Raw genomic sequence first — 25,054 nt, forward strand, 5'->3', positions numbered from 1 at the left:
ATTGCAGATGGAGTTTCTGGTCAATGTCCAGCCAAATTATACAGCTGGAACAGATACAACCATGAGAAAACTCCCATCACCATACAGAATGTAGAATGATCTGCATCAGTGGAAATGAAGGAATCAAATAATTGAGTGGTGATCAGACTACAGAGATGTGTTCCAATAGATTTGAAGAAATTAATAAATGTCAGCACCTTTAAAAAAAACCTTGAGATTTCTTTTAATATTTGTGCATGAACAGTGTTGAAGCTGCACTTGTACCAGATGAACATCAGCTGTTCAAGAAGTTGGCTGACCATCACAAGACAAGAATTAAATACTGCCTGTGATGCTCAAAATCATGGAAAAATATCAAACATAATTATTTTCATTGTTTTGCCAGCTCTGTCAATGACAGAGTAAATACCATTACATGATTTCACGTGGGCACACTACAGGCGTCTGTAACTAAGCAGCGACTAATTACAACAACAACTTGCATTTATTTGGCACCTTTACCACAGTTTTAAGGGTGATAAAAAGAACTCAATGGCCATTTGACAGGCGCATTATTTAACAAAACCATGCACGGACCCACAGAAACGGCTGTTAAGACAGGTGACTGAAGATTCAGTTAAGGATGGTTTTAATGAGGAAGAGGGAGGTAGAGAGCTGAGGTTTCATTCAGGAATTCCAGAGGCTCAGTGGCTGCCAGTGCTCGGGTACTCAGGGTGGCACAATGGCTAGCCATACTGTTTCACAGTGCCAGGGACCCAGGTTCGATTGCGAACTTAGGAGTCTGCCTGTGTGGGAGTTTGCACATTCATGCCGTGTCTGCATGGGTTTCTGCCAGGTGCTCCAGTTTCCTCCCACAGTCCAAAGATGTGCAGGTTAGGTGGATTGGCCATGCTAAATTGCCCCTAGTGTGCAGGCTAGCTTATGTAGATGTGGGGTTACAAGGGAAGGGTAGGGGGCTGGATCTGGTTGGAATGCGCTTCACAGGGTCAGTGTGGACTCAATGGACAGAATGACCTGTTTCAGCACTTAAGGGATTCTATGAGGACTCACTTGTATCTTATGATGAGCTGGATCGGAAAGCAAACCCTAAATCCTAAAATGAAGGGGTTAATGACAATCTCCCCACTTTGTTGCTACCACTGATTCATGAAACAAGCCTATAGTGTTATTCAAAAAGAACCTACAAAAACATTTCATTTTCATGTGATTAACTTCAGACAGAGCATCTTTCAGCTTAATTCCCCAGCAACTGTCTGTTTTTTGAGGGTCAGGGAGGTATTGTGAGTTTCAATTCCCAGTGGCACGTTGCTTTCATTAGTGTCTGAATGTGATCGCTGAAAAAAAACAGCCGTGGCTGGGGAGCTTCCTGCAAGACGTTTTTGTGAATATAAGGATAACAATAGAGACAAGCGATTACATTCCAACAGTGAAGTGAAAGAGATACCAATAATTGCAAAGCAAATTACAATGGACATTAAGGGAATAGAAGAAAAGATTATTGAGGTATATTTAGACAACAGAAAGCATGGTAGAGAAAGACAGATCCCTCAAGGATGACATACATACCATGGGAAGGAAGCTTGAAGGCAAGATAAAAGTTTTCAATTATTACTTCGCAACAATTTGCACTCAAAGATGTTACAAAACCAGCTATTAAAATGGTCGGGTATGAAATGGAATCAATGGAGAAAGATAGTAATCAGGAATTAAACTGGCATATCTAAAGGCTTCCAGTGCTTATGAAACTTGATGGAATAAATATGAAGTAAAGTATGGATTTAAAATCTTCTGAAATGCACTGATACCTATAGCAGTCTCTAAGGTCTGAAGAGGATCTAATATGATTTCAAGCCTTTAAGGAAGTCAGAAATATATTCCTGAGGTTTATAGCTTTTTCATTTGATGCCCATAATATTTAATCTAGCAAAATAGATTATGAAGGAAGAAATTCAAGGATATTCAGTGAGAATTAAGTTAATCATTTAATCCATGGATTTGAAAGACAAATCACACAAATATTAGAATCATTTGTGAATGTAACCTTGCATTTATATAGCACCTTGAAAATAATAAAATCTCCTGAGCTAAATGAAAGATTTTGGTCGCAGAAAAAATTAGGGTGGCACTGTGGCCCAATGGCTAGCACTGATACTTGACAGTGCCAGGGACCCGGGTTCGATTTTAGCCTCAGGTGACTCTGTGAGGGGAGTTTGCTTGTTCTCCCCGTGTCTGTGCGGATTTCCTCCGGGTGGTCTGGTTTCCTCCCACAGTCCAAAGATGTGCAGGTTAGGTGAATTGGTCACGCTAAGTTGCCCATAGTGTCCAGGGATTTGCAGGGTAGGTGAATTAGCCATGGGAAATGCAGGGTTACAGGGATGGGTTGGGGCTGGATGGGATGTTCTTTGGAGGGTTGGTGTGAACTTGATGGGCCAAATGGCTGCTTCCACACTTTAGGGATTCTATGTGTTCCCAGAAGTGTTGTCATAGATTACACAGCATATATCACAACGAAAGAGGCAATTTGGCCCATGTAGTCATGCTTGCAATTTGCTCCACTAGAGTGTCTACCTGCATTCCCTCAAATAACTTCATCAACTACCCTTTTGTTCCTTCTTCCTTAAATACTTACCTCCTGATATGTTTATCTATGCAATATTCTTCAATCACTTTCTGTAGTTGTGAGTTTCATAATCTTAACACTCTCTGGACAAATAGGTTTCTTCTGAATTTCCAACTAAATTACTCATTGTTTATTCATAGGATGTGGGTGTTATTGAATGAACTAGCATATATTTCACATCACTGGAGGGTAGTGGTGAGCTGCCTTCTTGAACCACTGCAGGCTTTCAAGTGTAGGGGCACCCACAATGCTCACAGGAAGGGTGTTCCAGAATTTTGACCCAACAACAAGTGAAGGAAATGACTTAGATGAAAACGTAGATGGGCGGGTTAGTAAGTTTGCAGACAATACAAAGATTGGTGGAGTTATGGGTAGCGTAGAAGGTTGTCAAAGGTTGTCAGCGGGATATAGATCAATTGCAGACATGGGCAGAGAAACAGCAGGTGGAACTAATGCGGGTAAGTGTGAGGTGCTGCACTTTGGGAGATCAAATATTAAGGAAAAGTGTACAGTTAATGGCAGGACCCTGAACAGCACTGAGGTACAGAGGTACAGAGGGATCTTGGGGTTCAAGTCCAGAGGTCTCTGAGAGTGGCCACACAAGTAGGTGGGGTGGTAAAGAAAGCGTATGGTATGCTTGCCCTTATTGGTCAAAGAATTGAGTATAAGATTTAGGACATCATGTTGCAGCTTTATAAGACTTTGGTTAGGCCACACTTAGAGTATAGTGATGATTTCTGGTCACCACATTACAGGAAAGATGTGAAGGCTTTGGAGAGGATGCAGAAGAAGTTTACCATGATGCTGCCTGGATAAGAGTGTATAAGCTATAAGGAGAGGTGAGAAAAACTCAGGTTGTTTTCTCTGGAATGGTGGAGGTTGAGGGGAGGCTTGATAGAAATCTCTAAAATTATGAGATGCATAGATAGGGTTGATAGAATCTTTTTCCAGAGTTGAAATGTCTGATATTAGGAGGCATGCATTTAAGGTTAGAGGGGAAATGTTCAAACCAGATGTGAGAGTCAGCTTTTTTACACAGAGAGTGGCAGAAGTCTATAACGCACTGCCAGGGGTGGTGGTTAAGCAGATATGATAGGAGCATTTAAGAGACTTTCAGATAAGCTCATGGATATGCAAGGGTTGGAAGGGATATGGACCAAGGCAAGTAGAAGGAATTAGTTTAATTTGGTATCATGTTCAGCACAACATGATGGGTCAAAGGGCCCATTCCTGTGCTGTGCACTTCTATGCTCTGTGAAAGGCAGTTTTAGATCATGTGTATCTACTATCCTTATCCTTCTAGGAGGTAGAGGTTGCAGGTTTGGAAGGTGCTGTCTAAGAGCTTTATTGGGTTACTGCCTTGCATCTTGTAGATGGTACTCATAGCTTGCACTATGTGCTGATGGTGAAGGGAGTTCAAGTTGTAGGAGGTAGGTGGGAGTGCCCAGCAAGGGGTTACCTTGACCTGGATAGTGTCGAACTTCTTGAATATTATTGAATAGCTTTCATCTAGGCATCACATTCTCAATGACAATGTTACATTGATGGTCTCTTGATTTGCACTTTGTTACAGAGGAAAAAAAATATTGCCTGACTTTAGTCTAACAAAATCTTTTGTAATTTTAAAGGCCTCTGTGAGTTTCAATCCTTCATCATTTTTCAAGAGAAAGGAACTCCACTCTTGCCCGTAAACTCCAGATTGGAGTACCCAGCTTTTCTTGTATCATCCTTCTGAATCTCTTGGTTGCATTCATTCTAGTGCCTTTAAATCACAGAATCCCTACAGTGTGGAAACAGGCCATTTGGCCCATTGAGTCCACATAGACCATCCCATCCAACCCTTGTAACCCTGTATTTTCCATGGCCAATCCACTTGAGCTGCACATCTTTGGACTATGGGAGAAAACCAGACCACCCACAGGAAACCCACACAGACACCGTGAGAATGTGCAAACTCCATACAGGTAGTCACCCAAGGCCAGAATTGAACCTGGGTCCCTGGTGCTGTGAGGCAGCAGTGCTAACCACTGAGCCACCTTACCACCCTATCCTTTTGGTAATATGGCTGCCAGAATTGTACTCAATTCTCTAAGGGTGGACACACCAAAGTTAGTTACAGTTAAAAAAGGTATTACACTGCTGATGCTGGAAATCTAAAACAATCACAAAGAATGCTGGAGAAACTTGATAGAGGTGTACAAAATGATCAGAGTGGACAGCCAGAGACTTTTTCCGAGGGTGGAGGTAGCTATTACAAGGGGGCGTAGTTTTAAAGTGAATGGAGGTAGATACAGGAGAGACATCAGAGGTAGGTTCTGTACTCAGAGAATGGTAGGGGCGTGGAATGCATTGCCGGAGAGGGTAGTGGAGTCGGCCTCATTAGGGGCATTTAAGCGGCAATTAGATAGGCATATGGATGATACTATAAGGTAGGGATGGAGGTTAGATAGACCATAGGATTAGGGTAAAAGTTCGGCACAACATCGTGTGCCGAAGGGCCTGTACTGTGCTGTACTGTTCTATGTTCTATGTTCTAACTCAGCAGATCTAGCATCATCTGTGGAGAGAGAAACGGAGTTAACATTTCAAATCTGGTCTGGCTGAACTGAAGAACAGTCTTAGATAGGGTTCTGAAGTGTCATACAGGAGTCGACATATTAACTCTGCTTCTCTCCACAGCTGCTGTCAGACCTGCTGAATTTCTCCAGCATTCTCTGCCTTTGTTAAAGGTTTAAGTCAGATTTAGCATGTCCTCCCTATTTTACAATTCTATCCCACTAGAAATGAATCTGTATGCATTGTGTGCTTTCTTTTTAACAGCCTATGAACAAGTGTCACTTGTGTTCGATAATTTATGTGTTCATACCCCCAGGTCCCATTTCTTCTTTATCCCTGTTAGATCTGTAGGCAGAATTTTGTCAACAGATGCTGTTCTCCATGATGTAGTGGGAGCACATGTTTAGCAATTATTGCCTGTGACCACAAACAAATTGGACATCGATGGAATGATATCCCTCACTGCTCAGCAACCTGACTGGATGAAGCCATGGAGCTCTGAACACCACATATGTGTCATCGATGGAGCCTTGTACCTGATGGAACGCAGCTGTAGCTGCAAATCCAACAGCTCAGGCACCTTGGCGCTTTGGGTCCATGGTGGAATGGGCAAACTCTATTGCTTTTCTGTAACTGGCATTGACTAACTGATGAATTCACTTGTGGACGCTGATTGAGAAATGCCACAGATGTCCTCAGATGCTGTGAATTCATCTGTGACCAGGGAACTGTGCTGGAGAGTTCCAGATTAGTTTTAACCTTTTCTTGCCTCTCTCATGCACTGTATGGCAGCCCCAACTCCTGTCCTCTTTTGTAAGATATTCACCATGATCTACTTCTGACGGATCTCCAAGGTTGGATGTAGAGAAGTGAAACATAATGTACACTGTTGTAGCTTATTGCATTGTGAGAGTAATAAGGAGCACTAATGTGCTGGTAAAATATTTTCAGTGAAGCAGTTGCCTTGTTCATTAACTATTTGATTTGCCTTACAAAGTAATTGTGCCCTGGCAAAAAATTAACACATCCATTTTAAACACTTTTACAAACAGCTCTTAGATAGCTTCGTTCAATAATGTTAAATTGCATGGTGTATAAGCCATGTGCCATTAATAGAATTCAATGTCCAGTACTAAATAGACGTCAGCAATAACAGAATGCTACATCTTACCTTTCTTACAGAATGGTCCATCATAAGCAGAGTGGCCACAGTCGCAGGAATAGCCACTATATTTCTCGATGCATCTCCCCCCATTGTGGCACAGGTTCCCGTAACTACTGCAATGTCCTGGGCATCCTGGCTTCACCCCTGGGGTCATTTTTGCTCTTTCCTCAAGGTCAAGGGTCACTCCATTTAGTTGCAGGGACCGAATGCATCCGAGGAATCCTTTCTGTCTCGAGGCAGTTCCTCCTGAAAAGGTAATAAATTACATGGTAAAAACCCTTCTTGTGCACTCTGCCTATATTCAAGGTTAAACCTGGAATGACACAACCACAGACCTCAGAAAGAACGAAGACAAAAGATAAAATGGGGCAGTTGTTCTTCAATATCAACATCTATGGTTTTCCAGATAATGTCTCTAGTCTACAAATGGGTTTATTTCTTCTACTGGGATTCCTTTAATTCAATGTTGGATATTGCTGTGTATAAAATCCCGGAGACGTTTATGGGAACGAGAATTCTAGCTATCTGAAAACCCCAATGTTCTGTAGGATAAGGACACATCAAATTATGAACTGCACATGATGAGTTAAAATGACTTTCTGCTGAAAATGAGATTGTAAATATTGCGTAAGGAGGTGCAGGCAATGGATAAATCTGCAGATAAAGAGGATGACGTAGTGTCTGAAAGTAAGTGTTCAGAAATAATACTGAGCTAATTAAAGTAATAAAGTCATGGTAATGAGATCATTAGACAGGATTGGAAAGGACAAAATGTATCTTAGCTCTGTGCATGTGTCTTAGTTCAACTACTATTAATTGGTGATACTTGTCTTAGTTTTGTTTTATGTCTTGGATTAACTACATTTCATCAGTTACACAGTCATCTGCATGTATCTTTACTTCACTTTGATTTCTGGATAGTATGTTTAAATTGTAATTATCAAAGAGAACATTGATATTTAATTGTGAGTAAATCACTATAAGGGAACAGTCATATGGGAGTCATGAGTAAGGTCCCTCAGTAAAGACATAACATTGTATTGTTTATGTGCGTGTGTAGGTGCTGTTCAAGGAATGAGATATGGTTGATTGAGAAAGTTGTCACAGAATCACAGGGTTGTTACAGTGCACAAGGAGGCCATTCATCCCATCAAGTCTGGACTGTCTTTGTGAGCATTTTAACTTAGTGCAAATCTCCTTCAATTTCCACATAACCCTACATACTTTTTTCTATTCAAATAATCACCCAGTGCCTCCATTACACTTCCAGGCAGTGCGTTCCAGACTCTCATTTTTCAGAGTGAAAAAGATTTCTAGCAGATCACATTTGTTATTTTTGCAAAACAATTTGCCCTTTGGTTCTTGATCTGTGTAAGAGCGGAAACAGTTTCTCTCTATCCACTCTGACCAGACTTATCATGATTTTGAAAACTTCCATCCAAACTCTTCTTAGTCTTCTCTTCAAGGAAAACAGTCCCCAATTTCACCAATGCTTTCTTCGTAACTGAAGTGTCTCATTCTTGGAACCATTCTTGTAAACTTCTTCTGCACTGTCTCCAATATATTCACATCCTTTTTATAGTGCGGCACCCAGAACTGGACACTATACTCCGGCTGAGATCTAACCAGTGACCTACATAAGCTCATCATTAGCCAAAGAACATTTATCATCCAACTCTACGTAGCATGTCGATTGGCTGTGCAGTAATTGCTAACTGGTGCAAACCATGACTGTTGGTGCTGGCTTCTAATTCAGACAAACCGGATGGATTACCTCATCAAAATTAGAGCAGAAACTCGTCTTGATCATGATCACATCAATCACCTCACGCTGATATTCAGTCACATTTGATGCAATACAGGTGATTGTCAGGTAGTGAGTATAACATGCTCCTTCATGTTGGTTTCTCAGCATCAGATAGCTGCTTATGGAGAGGGTTTTTCAATATTACACTCTGTCTGTTTTTAAACACTTAGCCTCTGGTATCAAGGGCTGGAAGCATACTGAGCTTCAGCGTGATACACAGAAACAAAGAGTGGAGCCATGTGGCAGGGCCAGGGCCAGCGACAGAGACACCATTTACTGAATATGAGCATGAAAAGTAGATGCCGAGAGGCTGGTGGTCTTAAAACTAGAATCACAATTTTATGTAAAGGGGTTGGCCATTTAAGGTTGGTACAGGAGAAATTTCTTTGCACAGAAAGTTTTGAAACATTGGAATTGTTTGGATCCTCAGTCAATGAGTATATTCAAGACTGAGATTGGCACATTTTTGAATTGTAATAAAACCAACAGATATGAGAATCAGACATGATATGGAGTTGAGATGGAATTTCAACCGTGATCTTATTAAATATAAAAATATAAATTAGTATATAAATACGAAGCCGCTTGAGCCTATTCCACCAATCTATATGTTCATGGCTGATCAGATTATTCCACAATCCTACCCAAAGTAACCTTTCATTGCCTTGTTTAGCAATACTCCGTAAACTTGTGCCTTAAAAATATTGAAGGACATTTCTTCCACTAATCTTTCAAGGCGGACAGTCTTTCAAAGACTCTCAACACTCTGCGTGTAAACCAATTCTCCTCACTACTGTCTTAAAATGGGTGATTGTTTATTTATAAACATTGACCCTGGTTCTTTATTGTCCCAAAAGAAGAAACATCTTTCCTGCATCTATCCTGTCCAGACCTCTCAGGATCTAAATGTTTAATCAATTCGCCTCTTACTCTTCTAAACTCTAATGCATATAGGTCGATCCTGACCAAACCTTCCTCCCAAATGCAACCTACCTATTCCAGGTACTGATCTAATAAACCTCCTCTGGGCTGTTTCCAATGCATAACATCCCACCCTAAATAAGGAGACCAATTCTGTACATGGTTCTCCAAATGTGGTCTCACCAGAGCAGGTTCAAGAGGCTGAATGGCCTCCACAGTTCCTATTTTTTACATTCTTCACAGTAGTTTTGCAGTCATATTTTTATGGCTGCATAATGCAACTAGATGGCCATATTCTGCATTTTTTTTGTGTATTCACTATCAGTTGCACACTGATAATGTAAAGACACTTGTTCATTGAATAAACACATTTTTGATGGCTGTAAAACAATATGGATTAGATGTCAAAATCGTCAGAGCACATCATTGTTTTATTTCCTTCTTTAAAGCACAAGAAAAATTATTGCAACAAAAACCACTGAAAACACAATATGCATGACTTATCTTGTAGATGGGCCTGTGGTTGCTAATTTCAATCACAATGATGTCAAGCTACCTTATCATAAGCATGTTCTATTGAACAGTGAGAGTATATTCCTTCTGATTGCACAGTCTGACTGCTGAGCTCCAGTAAATTGATGAAAGTACTTTCTAAAAACATACATCATCCATCATTTTTTACTTCACACCTGAAAATGCTATGGTCTAAAAGAGATAATTTAAATATGTGCCATTCACAATAACATTGTCAAATTCATCTTTGTCATTTCTGGCATCTTCATTATTATTTTCCTTGAAAGCCTCCACTTCTTTGAAGGGCCTGCCCTCAGATTTGATGCATTTGACCAGGGATGTGACACTGTGAACTGATTGTGGATCATATATGTGAACATTTGCATGATGCATAATTTCCCACAGGGCACCAATATTCTTCAATCACCTGCAATAACTGGGTCTAAATGGCCCTGGTAGACTTGGCTTTGTCTTCTTTTTCTATCTTCCTCCTTGATTCTGTGCGACCTCTGTGCCTCTCTATGTTGCACATAGTATCTTCTCATGGATTTTGTTTCTTTGCATAAACTCCCTGTCTTCTGGGAAAAAAAAACCCGAAAGAACTGTGGACGCTGTTAAGTCTGACTTTTTCTTCACAGATGAACATAGAACATAGAACAGTACAGCACAGTACAGGCCCTTCGGTCCATGATGTTGTGCCATTATTTTACCGTAATCCTAAGGTCTATCTAACCTCCACCCCTACCTTATACTATCATCCATATGCCTATCTAATAGCCGCTTAAATGCCCCTAATGAGGCCGACTCCACTACCCTCTCCGGCAATGCATTCCATGCCCCGACCACTCTCTGAGTAAAGAACCTACCTCTGACGTCTCCCCTATATCTACCTCCACTCACTTTAAAACTATGCCCCCTCGTAATAGCTACCTCCACCCTAGGAAAAAGTCTCTAGCTGTCTACTCTATCTATACTGCCAGATGCTGCCAGACCTGCTGAGCTTTTCCAGCAACTTCTGTTTTTGTGTCTTCTGGGTGAGTTTTCCCATATGACATGACCTTCCTGTTCACACTGCCAACCCAAGAGGCATTGTGCTATTTCCACTCCCTACGAATAACATCATAGGAGATCTGTTTCTATACAGCAAAGAAACTAAAGCCATTAAACCAAAAGACATACAAATCTCTGATTAAAATACTTTATCACCAACTTTCTATTTTTAACAAGCCCTTTAGGCTAACAGAGTTTTAGATAAGTAATAGATGTGTTTCCTGCCTGATGCATTGGTCATTTATCTTTGCTGTTTTTAATCTTGGGTTGACCTTAAATATTGTGTTCAATCATAGCTTGATATTATGATGAAGCCAGATTAATTAAATGTTCGTTGAATTTTAGCATTGCATAAAGCTTATATGACAGAAAGATAGGAAATTGCAATGCTACATTGACATAGCAATATACAAAAGGCACAAAAATCTCTGCCTCTGGCTTATCTTCAGGTTCTTTCAATCAGTCGATATTTTGTCGCCTTCCTGTAATGTGTAAAATTGGCCAATGAGACCCGATAGCCCTTTGAAAGAGCTATTCATCTAATTGCTATGCCTTCCGCCTTTCCCTGAAAAAAATGTTGCTAGATTTTCTGTTTTGAGCATAAGTCCAGATCATTTCTGTAAGTGAATCTTGAATCTGCCTCCATCACCCTTTCAGGGAATGTGGCTCTGATCAGAACTCAGTAAAACTTCCTCCTCATCATGTCTTGGTCAATGACGTGCGTTCTCCGGTTACTGACCCTTGTGCCAATGGAAACAAGGTTTCCTGAGCTCCTCCATCAAAACACTTCATGATTCTCAACCATGATATTAAATTTCCCGTTTACCTTAACTTCGGTGAAGAGAACAACCCCAGAGGACCTTTGACAGTCAACAACATTGCGACTAATAGACTTCCTTTATATCGCCCCCTAGGATTGTGAAGTGCTGTTTAAAGTGTGGTGCCCAGAAATGAACACGACTCTCCAGCTGGATTAACTTAATCACAGTGTAGGAGGGTACTGTTCACATTCTATACTACATAGCTTGTCAATCTAAATATTCTAAACCTGTTGCATAGGAACAACACAATTCTTATTCACAATCATCAGGGTCTTAGACAAGCAAACTGCTCATCAGCCATACTACAGAAGACCATAACAACCACCACAGTCCATTTACCAAGCATGGCTGTGAACTGACATCAATGGCCATTTGGAGCACGGTACCTGAGGAGAGAGATATATATATAACTGCAAACTGGGGGAAAGTTTCATGAGTAAAGGTGACTCTGTGGTGAACAGGGGTGAGTTTCCAAGCATCATGACAAATGTCAATCTCTACAAAGTCTTTAAGAGTTAGTTAAGAGTAAAATCTTAGAACGACAGCTTTATAATCTGTCATTTGGCAGATCACGACATGGGTTTTGCTCAACAAGGTCTCTCAAAGCATTTTGTGCTCTAAGGTTATCCTTTTGGCAACATTGTAAATACTGCACAAGCCATTTATCCAACTAAGGAAGAAGTTGTACTGGACCTTGTGTTGCGAATGAGCCTGGCCAGGCAATTGAAGTTTCAATGGAGAAGCATTTTGGGAACAGTGATCACAATTCCGCAAGTTTTAAGATTGACGTTGGGGCAAAGTGCAAACTTGGGGAAAGACTAATTACAACAGTATTAGGCAAGAAATGGAGAAATTAGATTTTGGGGGGTGAGGGTGGGGGTCAGCTGTTTGAGGGTCAATCCAGATTTGACATATAGAAATCTTCTAAAGGACTGTTGATAGGAGTTCAGGACCAACATGCTCCTGTGGGGACAAAAGATAAGGATGGCAAGAGTCAGCAATCCTGGATGACAAGATATATTGAAGGTTTTTTTTTGCAGCAGCAGTGGGAGTAGTGAGAGCGAGGACCAGAGGCCTGCCGCGAAGGTAAGTTCTTCATTTCGGCAGCAGAGCTGAGTGGGAGCGGTCGAATTGCGCTCTGGGAAGGTGAGTGAACTGACATATTTGGGCAGTGGCTAAACCCGAGGCACTACACGTGTAGTGTCTCCCACCCGTCCTTCTCTTCTAACCAAAAAAACAAGACTCTGTGGTGTGTTGATAAGGTAAGGTTTTTCTTTTTCTTTTCTTTATTGTGTGCTGGTAAGTAGAGTGATTTGGTAAAAAATTCTTTTCATTTCATTTATCTAGCATCTGATATTATAGTAGGACTAAGTTAAGCTTAAGAGTAAAAATAGCAGGAGATCCCAGACCCATGTTATGCTCCTCTTGCTCAATGTGGGAGCTCAGGGACGCAGCTGATGTCCCTGACTCCTACACGTGCAGGAAGTGTGTCCAGCTGCAGCTCTTGTTAGACCGCATGATGGCTGTGGAGCTGCGGATGGACTCACTTTGGAGCATCCACGATGCTGAGGAAGTCGTGGACAGCACGTTCAGCAAATTGGTCACACCGCAGATTAGGTTTGCTGAGGGAGAAAGGTAATGGGTGACCAAAAGGCAGAAAAAATAAAGCAGGAAGGCAGTGCAGGTGTCCCCTGCGGTCATCTCCCTCCAAAACAGGTATACCGTTTTGGATACTACTGGGGGAGATGGCTCCACAGGGGAAGGCAGCAGTAGCCAGATTCATGGCACCGTGGCTGGCTCTGCTGTACAGAAGGGCGGGAAAAAGAGTGGAAGGGCTATAATCATAGGGGATTCGATTGTAAGGAGAGTAGATAGGAGGTTCTGTGGTCGAAAACGAGACTCCCGAATGGTATGTTGCTTCCCAGGTGCATGAGTCAGGGATGTCTCAGATCGACTGCAGGACATTCTGAAGGGGGAGGGTGAACAGCCAGCTGTCGTGGTGCATATAGGCACCAATGATATAGGTAAAAAATGGGATGAGGTCCTACAAGCAGGATTTAGGGAGTTAGGAGCCAAGTTAAAAAGTAGGACCTCAGAGGTAGTAACCTCAGGATTGCTACCAGTACCACGTGCTAGTCAGAGCAGAAATAAAAGAATAGGCAGGATAAATGAGTGGCTTGAGAGATGGTGCAAGAGGGAGGGGTTCAGATTTTTGGGACATTGGGACTGGTTCTGGGGGAGGTGGGACTATTACAAATCGGACGGTCTACACCTGGGCAGGACTGGAACCAATGTCCAAGAGGCTGCTTTTGCTAATGCTGTTGGGGAGGGTTTAAACTGATGTGGCAGGGGGATGGGAACCAAATGAGGAGGTTAGTGGACAGTAAGGAGGTAGTAACTAAAGCCTGTAAGGAACTGGATAATGAAGTCAGTGTGACTGAGGGGAAGAGTAGGCAGAGAGCAGATGATGAACGCAAAGGGACAGGTGGTCTGAGGTGCATTTGTTTTAATGCGAAAGTGTAGTAGGTAAGGCAGATGAACTTAGGGCTTGGATTAGTACTTGGGAGTATGATGTTATTGCTATTACTGAGACTTGGTTGAAGGAGGGCACTATGGAGGACTCGAGGCAATATGGGTAGAGCTCAGAAATAGGAGGGATGCGGTAACAATGTTGGGGCTGTACTACAGGCCTCCCAACAGCGAGCATGAGATAGAGGTACAAATATGTAGACAGATTATGGAAAGATGTAGGAGCAACAGGGTGGTGGTGATGGGAGATTTTAATTTTCCCAACATTGACTGGGATTCACTTAGTGTTAGGGGTTGAGATGGAGCAGAATTTGTAAGGAGCATCCAGGAGGGTTTTCTAGAGCAGCATGTAAATAGTCCAACTCGGGAAGGGGCCATACTGGACCTGGTGTTGGGGAATGAGCCCGGTTGAAGTGATCACAATTACGTAAGTTTTAGAATACTGATGGACAAAGACGAGAGTGGTCCAAAAGGAAGAGTGCTGAATGGGGGGAAGGCCAACTATAGCAAAATTCGGCAGGAGCTGGGGAATGTGGATTAGGAGCAGCTGTTTGAGGATAAATCCACATTTGATATGTGGGAGGCTTTTAAAGAGAGGTTGATTGGAGTGCAGGACAGATATCTCCCTGTGAAAATGAGGGATAGAAAGGGCAAGATTAGGGAACCATGGATGACAGGTGAAATTGTGAGATGAGCAAAGAAGGAAAAGGAAGCATACATAAGGTCGAGGCGACTGAAAACAGATGAAGCTTTGGAAGAATATCGGGAATGTAGGACCAATCTGAAATGAGGAATTAAGAGTGCTAAAAGGGGTCATGAACTATCTTTAGCAAACAGGGTTAAGGAAAATCCCAAAGCCTTTTATTCATACATAAGGAGCAAGAGGGTAACTAGAGAAAGGGTTGGCCCACTCAAGGACAAAAGAGGGAAGTTATGCGAGAAGTCAGAGAAAACGAGTGAGATTCTTAATGAGTATTTTGCGTCGGTATTCACCAATGAGAGGGAAATGACGGATGTTGAGGTTAGGGATAGATGTTTGATTACTCGAGGTCAAGTCGGCATAAGGAGGGGAGGAAGTGTTGGGTATTCAAAAATGCATTAGGGTGGACAAGTCCCCAGGTCCGGATAGGATCTATCCCAGGATACCGAGGGAAGCGAGAGAGGAAATAGCTGGGGCCTTAACAGATATCTTTGCAGCATCCTTGAGCACAGATGAGGTTCCGGAGGAGTGGAGAATTGCTAATGTTGTCCCCTTGTTTAAGAAGGGGAGCAAGGATAATCCAGGAAATTATAGACCGGTGAGCCTGACGTCAGTGGGGAAGCTGCTGGAGAAGATACTGAGGGATAGGATCTATTTACGTTTGGAAGAGAATGGGCTTATTGGTGATAGGCAGCATGGTTTTGTGCAGGGAAGGTCATGTCTTACCAATTTGATAGAATTATTTGAGGAAGTGACAAAGTTGATAGATGAGGGAAGGGCTGTAGATGTCATATACATGGACTTCAGTAAGACGTTTTATAAGGCTCCTCATGGTAGGCTGATGGAGAAACTGAAGTCGCATGGGGTCCAGGGTGTACTAGTTAGATGAATAGAGAACTGGCTGGGCAACAGGAGACAGAAAGTGGTAGTGGAAGGCAGTTTATCAAAATGGAGAACTGTGACCAGTGGTGTTCCACTGGGATCCGTGTTGGGACCACTATTGTTTGTGATATACATAAATGATCTGGAGGAAGGTATAAATGGTCTGATTCGCAAGTTGGCAGATGACACTAAGATTGGTGGAGTAGCTGGTAGTGAAGGGGACTGTCAGAGAATGCAGCAGAATATAGATAGATTGGAGAGTTGGGCGGAGAAATGGCAGATGGAGTTCAATCCAGGCAAATGCGAGGTGATGCATTTTGGAAGATCCAATTCAAGAGCGAACTATGTCGTAAATGGAAAAGCCCTGGGGAAAATTGATGTACAGAGAGATCTGGGTGTTCAGGTCCTTGTACCCTGAAGGTGGCAACGCAGGTCGATAGAGTGGTCAAGAAGTTATACGGCATTCTTTCATTCATCGGATGGGGTATTGAGTACAAGAGTTGGCAGGTCATGTTACAGTTGTATAGGACTTTGGTTCGACCACATTTGGAATACTGCGTACAGTTCTGGTCGCCACATTACCAAAAGGATGTGGATGCTTTGGAGAGGGTGCAGAGGAGGTTCACCAGGATGTTGCCTGGTATGGAGGGTGCTAGCTATGAAGAGAAGTTCAGCAGGTCAGGATTATTTACATTAGAAAAATGGAGGTTGAGGGGGGACCTGATTGAGGTCTACAAAATCATGAAAGGTATAGACAGGGTGGATAGCTAGAAGCTTTTTCCCAGAGTGGGGGACTCAATTACTAGGGGTCACGATTTCAAGTGAGAGGGGAAAAGTTTAAGGGAGATGTGCGTAGAAAGTTCTTTACGCTGAGGGTGGTGGGTGCCTGGAATGCGTTGCCAGCAGAGGTGGTAGAGGCGGGCACGATCGCGTCATTTAAGATGTATCTAGACAGATACATGAATGGGCAGAGAGCAGAGGGATACAATTCCTTGGAAATTAGGCGACAGGTTTAGATAGAGGATCTGGATCGGCGCAGGCTTGGAGGGCCGAAGGGCCTGTTCCTGTGCTGTAATTTTATTTGTTCTTTGTTCTATTGAAAGTTTAGTTAAAAGAAAGAGAAAGGAAACTCATAGTGGAAGCAAGATGGTGGTAGGGTAGGATGCTCCAGTCAGAGGTCCTCTGCTCACCAGTTCCTTTTCATTTTATTCTTTCTCTCTCCCTCTCCCCTTTGCAGTATTTTCCCCTCCTCAACTATTTTTAACTTCAACTATTTAACTCTAACCTGAATAAAGGAGTTGCCTCCGGTCACCATGCGGGCGCTGAGTGTGTGAGCTGTATCCTGCAGCTGGGAGTGTGTGGGCTGCAGCAACGTTGGTGGAAGGGGCACGGGTCGGAGCGAGTCCCGGAGAGGCCAAGTCCCCAGAGTGACAGAGGGGCCAACTGGCCTCCCAGAGCAGTGGAGGAGCTGTGTCTACAGAACGACGACGAGGCCGCGTACTTGGAACGACAGTGAGGCCGTGTACCTGGGGCATCGTGGGTCAAGTCCCAGATCGATGGGTGGCCCAGAGAACTCTTCTGTGGGAGCCAGCTTCGATGATCTCCGGAGCGGTGGCAGTGTTTTCGAAGGCGGCGCCTGAGTTGGTCAGTCGCCCGGTGAGGCCTGGAGTGGGGCTCTAATTTTCCACATGGCGTAGGACCCCAACAGTGGCATGGCGTAGACTGTTGTAGCCTGGAGCAGGACACTTTTGGAGGTATAGCACGGGCTGGAAAGCCCAGAGCAGGACTCAGGCGGAGATATAGTGGCGAAGAAGGAAAGTTGGACTCTCTTCACGTTATCTTTCTTTATTTTATTCTGTGAATGTTGCTTATGTACAAGCCACGGTGCACACTTTTGACTGCGTTTTATTTTGAATGTACGTGAATGTAGGTTATTCAATATTCAAGGTTTAAGAAATTGAGATCAGTAAAGGCCCTTGAGAAGTATAAAGGAAGCAGGAAGGAACTTAAACAAGGAATTAGGTGGCCGAAAAGTGGCAATGAAGTGCTCTTGGCAGGTAGGAGTAAGGAGAATCTAAAGGCATTATATACATATATTAGGAGCAAGAGGGTAGCCTGGGACAAAGTAGGTCCACTCAAGGACAAAGGAGGGAATTGTAAGCCAGAGGAAGTGGGTGAGTTCATTAATGAGTACTTTGCATCAGTATTCGGCAAGGAGAAGGACATGGATGATGGTAAGATTAGGGAGGGGTATGTTCATATTCTAGGGCATGTCAATACTAAGAAGGAGAGGTGTTGGATACCTTGAAAAAAATTAAAGTAGCTACCTCCCCAGGGCCTAAGAGGATCCATGTCAGGATATTGAGGGAGGCAAGGAAAAGGATTGCTGGGACCTTGACAGCGATCTCTGTATACTCTTTAGCCATGTGTGTGAGATCCCAGAAGACTGGAAAATAACCTATGTTGGTTCTTTGTTTAAAAAGGGCACCAGGGATAATCCAGGAAATTATATGCCGGTGAGCCTATATCAATGGTAAAGAAATTATGGAAGAAGATTCTTAGGGACAGGATTTACTCACATTTGGAAAATAATGGGCTTTTTAGGGACAGACACTTTTGTATAGGGGACATCTTGTTTCACAAATTTGGTTGAGTTTTTGAGCAAGTGGTGAAGACAGGGCAGTGGATGCAGTATAGATGGATTTTACTTAAGCATATGACAAGGTATCTCATAGTAGGCTGGTCTAGAAGATTAAGTCACATTGGACCCATGGTGAGTTGGTAAATTGAATGCAAAATTGGACTGGTCATAGAAAACAATTGGAGTTGTGGAGCGTTATTTTTCAGACTGGTGGGCTGTGACTAGTGATGTTCTGCAAGGATCAGTGCTAAGACCTCTGTTGTTTGTAATGTATATAAATGATTTGGATGAAAATGTAGGTGGTCCGATTAATAAGTTTGCAGACTACATGTAAGTTGATGGAGCCATGGATAGTAAAGAAGGTTGTCAAACTATACAGCAGGATATTGATTAGTTGGAAAGTTGAGCAGAGAAATGGTAGATGGACTTTAATCCAGGCAAGTGTGAGGTACTACATTGTAGGAGATCGTACGCAAGTGGAAAGGATAGAGTAAATGGCAGGACCCTTTGAAACATTGATTTACAGAGGGATTTTGGGATGAATGTCCATTGCTCCCTGAAAATAGCAACGAGTGGATAAAATGGTAAAGACGACACTTGACATGCTTGCCTTCATCAGTTGGAGCATTGAGTCTAAAAGTTGGCGAGTCAACTTTTGCAGCTATACAAAACTAAATTTAGGCCACATTTGGAGTATTGTGTGCAGTTCTGGTCGCCTTTCTATAGAAAGGATGTGAAGGCTTTGGAGAGGGTGCAAATTGGAGCGTATTAGCTATCAGGAGAGGCTGGACAAACTTGGATTGTTTTCGATCGAGCATCAAAGGCTGAGAAACAACCCGATGGAAGTATATCAAATGATGAGGGGCGCAGATAAGGTGCATATTTGGAATCTTTTTCCTAGGGTCTAAATGTCAAATACTAGAGGGCATTGGTATAAGGTGAGAGGGCGAAAGTTCAAAGAAGATGTACAAGGCAAGTTTAATGCACAGAGGATTGTAGGTGCCTGGAATGTGCTGCCAAGAGAGGTGATAGAAGTAGATACAATAACAATGTTTAAGAGGCCTCTAGACAGACAAATGAACAGGTAGGGAATAGAGGGATACAGGCCACGTGTAAGCAAATAGGATTAATTTACAAAGACATCATGGTCAGTACAAACATGATGGGCCAAAGGGCCTGTTCCTGTGCTATGTTATTCTATGTTCTATATTCTATGGAAGTTTCATGCTGAAATAGAAATATAGGAAATAGGAGCAAGACTAGGCCATTCGGCCCTTCAAGCTTACTCTGCCATTCAATACGATCATGGTCAATCATCCATCTCAGTTCCCTGTTCCTGCTTTCTCCCCATACCCTTTCATTCCTTTAGCTCTAAGAATTATATCTCCCTCTTCCTTGAAAACATTCAATATTTTGGCCTCAACCACTTTCTGAGGCAGAGAATTCCACAGACTCACCATTCTCTGGGTGAATAAATTTCCCCTTATCTCAGTCCTAAATGGCCTTCCCCGTATCCTTAAACTGTGACCCCTGGTTCTGATTGTTGCATCACAGTCATTCTGTTGGTAAAGAGCTCCCCGATTAGATCTTTGTTGGTGTATATTCTGCAAACTCATGAATGGACCTCAGGCCATCACTTTTGGTCCTAAAAAGTGTCCACTCCAATTCAGATGATGGAAGGTATCTAAAGGTTTGAGTAATACTAGTGATGCTAGCTGTAGCAGCTGCAGTACAAGTGCTGCTGTTCGCTGCTTACAGGATGCTGCCATCATTTAATTTGATTTAATTCATTGCAGTCACATGTACCTAAGTACAGTAAAAAGCTTTGTTTTGTGACCAGCACAAGAAAATCGTAGCAAACAAAGATATGCAGATCATAGGGTGCTTAGACAGAGCGAGACATACAAGATTACAGCTGCACAGCAAGGTCAACATTATTTGAAGTTGGTGAGTCCATTCAGCAGCCTAATAACAGCAGGGAAGAAGTTATTCTTGAACTTGTTGTTGTGTGTGTTCAAGCTTCTGTATCTTCTGCCTGACAGAAGAGGTTAGAAGAGAGTATTACTGGGATGAGGAGGGGTCTTTGCTGTTGGCTGCTTTTCCATGGCATCAAGAAGTGCTAATGGAGTCCTAAGACGGGAGGCTGGCTTCCATGATGGTCTGGGCTGTGCATAGAACTTTCTGTAGATCTTTACTGTCCTGGGCAGAGCAGTTGCCATACAAGGATAGAATGCTTTCTATGGTGCACTTATAAAAGTTGGTGAGGGTCCTTCTGGACATGTTGAATTTCCTAAGCCGCCTAAGGAAGAAGAGGTGTTGTTATGCCTTCTTGACTGTCCCATCTATGTGAGAAGTCCAAGACAGATTGTTGATTATCGCCACCCCTAGGAACTTGACGATTGAAGCCAAAAAGATACTCTGCAATTGCACGCAAATGAGTAATGTGGTACATCAACTTCAGTGCGGGTGTGATGCCAAGTATTTAGATCATGTGTCCCAAAGACTAATAGATCATTTCAAACTGCATATTACTTCAGCTTCTTGCAGCTATCAAAGTACTAACCATAACCAACCAGCCTGCATTTGCAAAACTCAGAGCATAGTCTCTGACATTAGACATGATTCCACAATTGGATAAGTTTTGCTGGATAATCTTGAGTGTAAGGAATTACACTGAAAACCAATTTAGGACTGTTGGCTGAGCCCACAGTGTGGCACTTGTGTGTACTGGAAGCTGCAGATGGAAATACAGTGGGTTCTGTTCTCTGCAGACTGAAAGAACATGGACATGCTGTTACAACTCATCAAAACTGGTGACAGTCATTCATTAGTTCCCAGGGCAATACCTTGATCAATCAGATCCTTTGTGCCTAGTTCAAAATTGAAACAAATCTTGGTGGTTAACCATTCTCATCATTAACTGGAGCTTCTCCACAGCAACATCTCTCCAAACAGTGTTCATTTATCAACTAATCCACACTCTCCTCTCATTCAGCATAATTGTTGATTTCCCTTTAAATTGGTATTCTTACCAATTGATGATAGAAAGATAAAAAGCTTCATACGAACATATGAAATAGGAGCAGGATTAGGCCATGAGCTTGCTCAGCCATTCAATATTTATGGCAGATCTAATTGTAACCTCTAATCCTCATTCCTGCCTGGCCTCGATAACCTTTCACAACCTTGTTTAACAAAACATTCCTTAAAAAATATTCAAGGATTCTGCTTATGCCTTGTTTGCAGGACAAGAGCTCTAAAGAATCACAACCCTCAGAGAGAGAATAAAAAATGCCTAATCCCTCTTTAAATGGATAAATCCTGATGTTTAAACAGTGACCGCTAGTACTAGATTCTCTGATAAAACAAAACATCCTCCCTACATTTACCTTGTCAAAGTCCCTCAGGATCTGATATGTTTCAGTAAAGTCACCTCTAACTCTTCTAAGCCTGTGACTAAATGTATATTTTTTCAGTGATGACTACAACTCTATAAAGTGGGTTTATATTTGGTGTTGACACCTTAATAGCTTCAAAGCAAATGATTCCTGAAATAAACCTGATCTCACTCACTCTTCTTCATCTAATTGAAAGCTTGGGACCTTTCATCTTTGTGTGCCTTCAGATCTGAAAGCACAGAAGAGACTTAATCCACCTCTGCAAAATAAATTCCACCGTGGATCATATATGAGTCTGAGAGTTGCTTCAGATCTGTAGTAATTTACTAATAAGGCCAAATACCAAAGAAATTCAATAGCTGTCGACTACTTTTATCTTGCGATTTGAAGTTTAAGGCAAGGTTATCCAATAGTCCTTCCACATTCATAAGAAATCCTGAAACATCACTTAAAGCCATGGAAACCCTCAGGACAGCTTCTCACAAAAATATCATAAAAGCTCATGTTTCCTCACAGGTTACGGTCAATACAACATGACTACACTTAACAGATGGCAACTAATTTAACTACATTACTGAAGTCAGGACGGACTGAAATGCAGCGAGTCAATTGCATAACATTCACACTGGATTTAATCCATTCTAACCGCAAATCAAACATGAAAATCTGCTGCTAAAAGAGCAAAGACTGGCCATGCTTATACTGAGATTCATATAGGTCTCTTGCATAATCAGGATTAAAGTATATGATTAAATTTATAATCAAGTCATAATCCTTCATAGCCCTCACACTGATTAGTCAATTGCCACCCCACCCATCCAAAAGACAAATGCCCTGCAGCCTTGTTACACGTGGAATCCATACAGTGTGGGAAGCAGTTCATTCGGCCCATCGAGTCTGCACCAACCCTCTGAAGGAATCTTACCCAGACCCAGCCCCCACTGTATCCCTGTAACCCTGCATTTCCCATGGCTAATCCACCCAGCCTGCACATCGATGGATGCTATGGGCAATTTAGCATGATCAATCCACCTGACCTGCACATCTTTGGACTGTGGGAGGAAACTGGAACACCCAGAGGAAACCTACATAGACACTGGGAGAGTGTACAAACTCCACACAGAGTCTTCCAAGGCTGGAACTGAACCTGGGTTCCTGGTGATGTAAGGCAGCAGTGCTAACTCATGAGCCATCATGGGATCTGCATGAACTGGCTCAGGGCAAGACTTCAAATGCAACCTCCCTGCACCCCCAACATCTGGGGAGGAAGTCCTACATGAGAGAGCTGCTGGCAACCCTACAGTCCTAACAGTGCCAGCTATGAGCAGTGGCCACTTCTGGGATTTCAGGTCAATGGGTCAGTAAAGTTGACCAAGTCCCAGTGGATCATAGGGGTGCTCCCATTAGACAGAGGTGACATGGTGGTGGTTTAACCTGCGGGTCACCACACCTCAGGCAAGGAGCAAGGTTGAACCTTCACAGTTACCTCAGCTGATACAGGAGTTGAACCCACACTGTTGGCATCACTCTGCATTACAAAGCAGCCACTCAACCAATAGAGCTAATTGACCCTTCTCATGGCATGTGAAGGTTAGCAGTTTTATGTAGAGGAGTAGGAGTGTGTTTGGCAGAAAACAGGAACCATGCATAAATGGGTGTTCTTCTAAATAAAAGGGTGTGATGAGTGGATTTTCGCTGGGATCAGAGCTGCGTCTCGTGTTTTACAATCTATATGATCATTCCTGGGGGAGCAAAGATATGGCGGCTATTTTTGCAAATGATACAAAAATAGCTCAAGAACAAAAACAAAGTTGCTGGAAAAGCTCAGCAGGTCTGGCAGCATCTGTGAAGGAAAAAACAGAGTTAACGTTTTGGGTCCGGTGACCCTTCCTCAGAACGTTTCCTCAAAAATAGCTGAAGTTGTAAGTAGGACATAAGGAAGTTGCAGACCAGTATAGATTGGTTGAATGAGAGGGCAAAAATCTGGCTGATGGTGTATGTTGTAGGAAAATGTCAAACCGTTCACTTTGGGAGGAAGAGTTTAAAAAAACGGTATCATCTAACTGGAGAGTGACTGCAGGATTCTGAAGTGCAGAGTGACCTCAGCGTTCCAGTGCTTGAATCACAAAAAAGTTATTTTGCCATTATTAGGCTGATAAATGACTCTCTAATTTCAAGTCATGCTGATCTTGTTAATGTTGATCTTGCCTCGCACATGTCCTGTGCAATGTAACCTGCATGCCTTACTCTGTCCAAGTCTTTTTTTCACTCTATAATCTGTATGTTCTTGCTTACTATGATCTACCAGTACGGCTCGCAAACAAAGCTTTTCACTGTACTTAGGTACATGTGACAATAATTTAAGTCAAATCAAAACGGGATGCAGGTACAGGAATTAATTAAGAAGGCAAATAGAATGCTATCCTTTATTACTAGAAGAATTGAACATAAAGGTAAGAATAAAAACCAAAAGAACTGCGGATGCTGTAAATCAGGAACAAAACCAAAGTTGCTGGAAAAGCTCAGCAGGTCTGGCAGCATCTGTGGAGGAGAAAACAGAGTTAACGTTTCAGGTCCAGTGACCCTTCCTCAGTTCTCCCAAAGTGAACCTCCCAAAGTGAACCGTTTCACATTTTCCGACAACAGACACCATCAGCCAGATTTTTGCCCTCTCATTCAACCAGTCTATACTGGTCTGCAACTTCCTTATGTCCTATTTACAACTTCAGCTATTTTTGAGGAAACGTTCTGAGGAAGGGTCACCGGACCCGAAACGTTAACTCTGTTTTTTACCTTCACAGATGCTGCCAGACCTGCTGAGCTTTTCCAGCAACTTTGTTTTTGTTCATAAAGGTAAGAATGTTGTGCTTCAGTTATACAGGGCATCGGCGAAACTGAGTCTTGAATATTGTGCAAAAAACAAGGAACTGCAGATGCTATCAATCTGAAACAAGAGAAATAGCTGCAAAATCTCAGCAGGTTTGGCAGCATCAGTGGAGAGAAACCAGTCAACGTTTCAAGTCCAGTGACCCTTCTGCAGAAATGAGCTGGTTCAGGGGAGGTTTACTCGATTGATAGCTGGAATGCGTGTGCTGTTTAATGCGGATAACTTGGTCTTGTCTTAATTTGAATTTAAGAGAGTGAGGGGTGACTTGATTTAAGTGTTTAACATCATAAACCGTTTTGACAAGGTGGAAATGGAATTGATGTTTCCCCTGTGGGTCAATCCAGAACGAGGAGGCAGTGTTTTAAAATCAGTGCATTCTTCCAGGACAGAGATGAGGAGAATAGTTTTCGCTTGGCGTGTTGTGCAATTTTGAAACTCTCCACAGCAAAAGGTGGTAGAGTTATTGAATATTTTTAAGACCGGCATGGATAGATAGGTTCTGAGGAGGATCACTCAAAATAATAACTATGCTTTCTATCCATAGATACTGCCAGACCTGCTGAT

General features: G+C 42.5%; 1 protein-coding gene across 1 annotated transcript in view; it reads right to left on the minus strand.

Annotated features, from left to right (window-relative positions):
* LOC109936326 (contactin-associated protein-like 5) overlaps positions 1-25,054 on the minus strand; it is a 767,761-nt gene that overhangs the window by 183,378 nt on the left and 559,329 nt on the right. Inside the window, exons 11-12 of the mRNA XM_048599257.1 lie at positions 6,348-6,587; positions 211-220 (exon numbers count right to left, since the gene is read on the minus strand). Of these exons, the coding sequence (XP_048455214.1) occupies positions 211-220; positions 6,348-6,587 (250 nt within the window). The remainder of the gene's footprint in view (positions 1-210; positions 221-6,347; positions 6,588-25,054) is intronic.

This window comes from Rhincodon typus, chromosome 7, assembly GCF_021869965.1.
Source record: "Rhincodon typus isolate 14 chromosome 7, sRhiTyp1.1, whole genome shotgun sequence".
NCBI classification, from domain to species: domain Eukaryota; kingdom Metazoa; phylum Chordata; class Chondrichthyes; order Orectolobiformes; family Rhincodontidae; genus Rhincodon; species Rhincodon typus.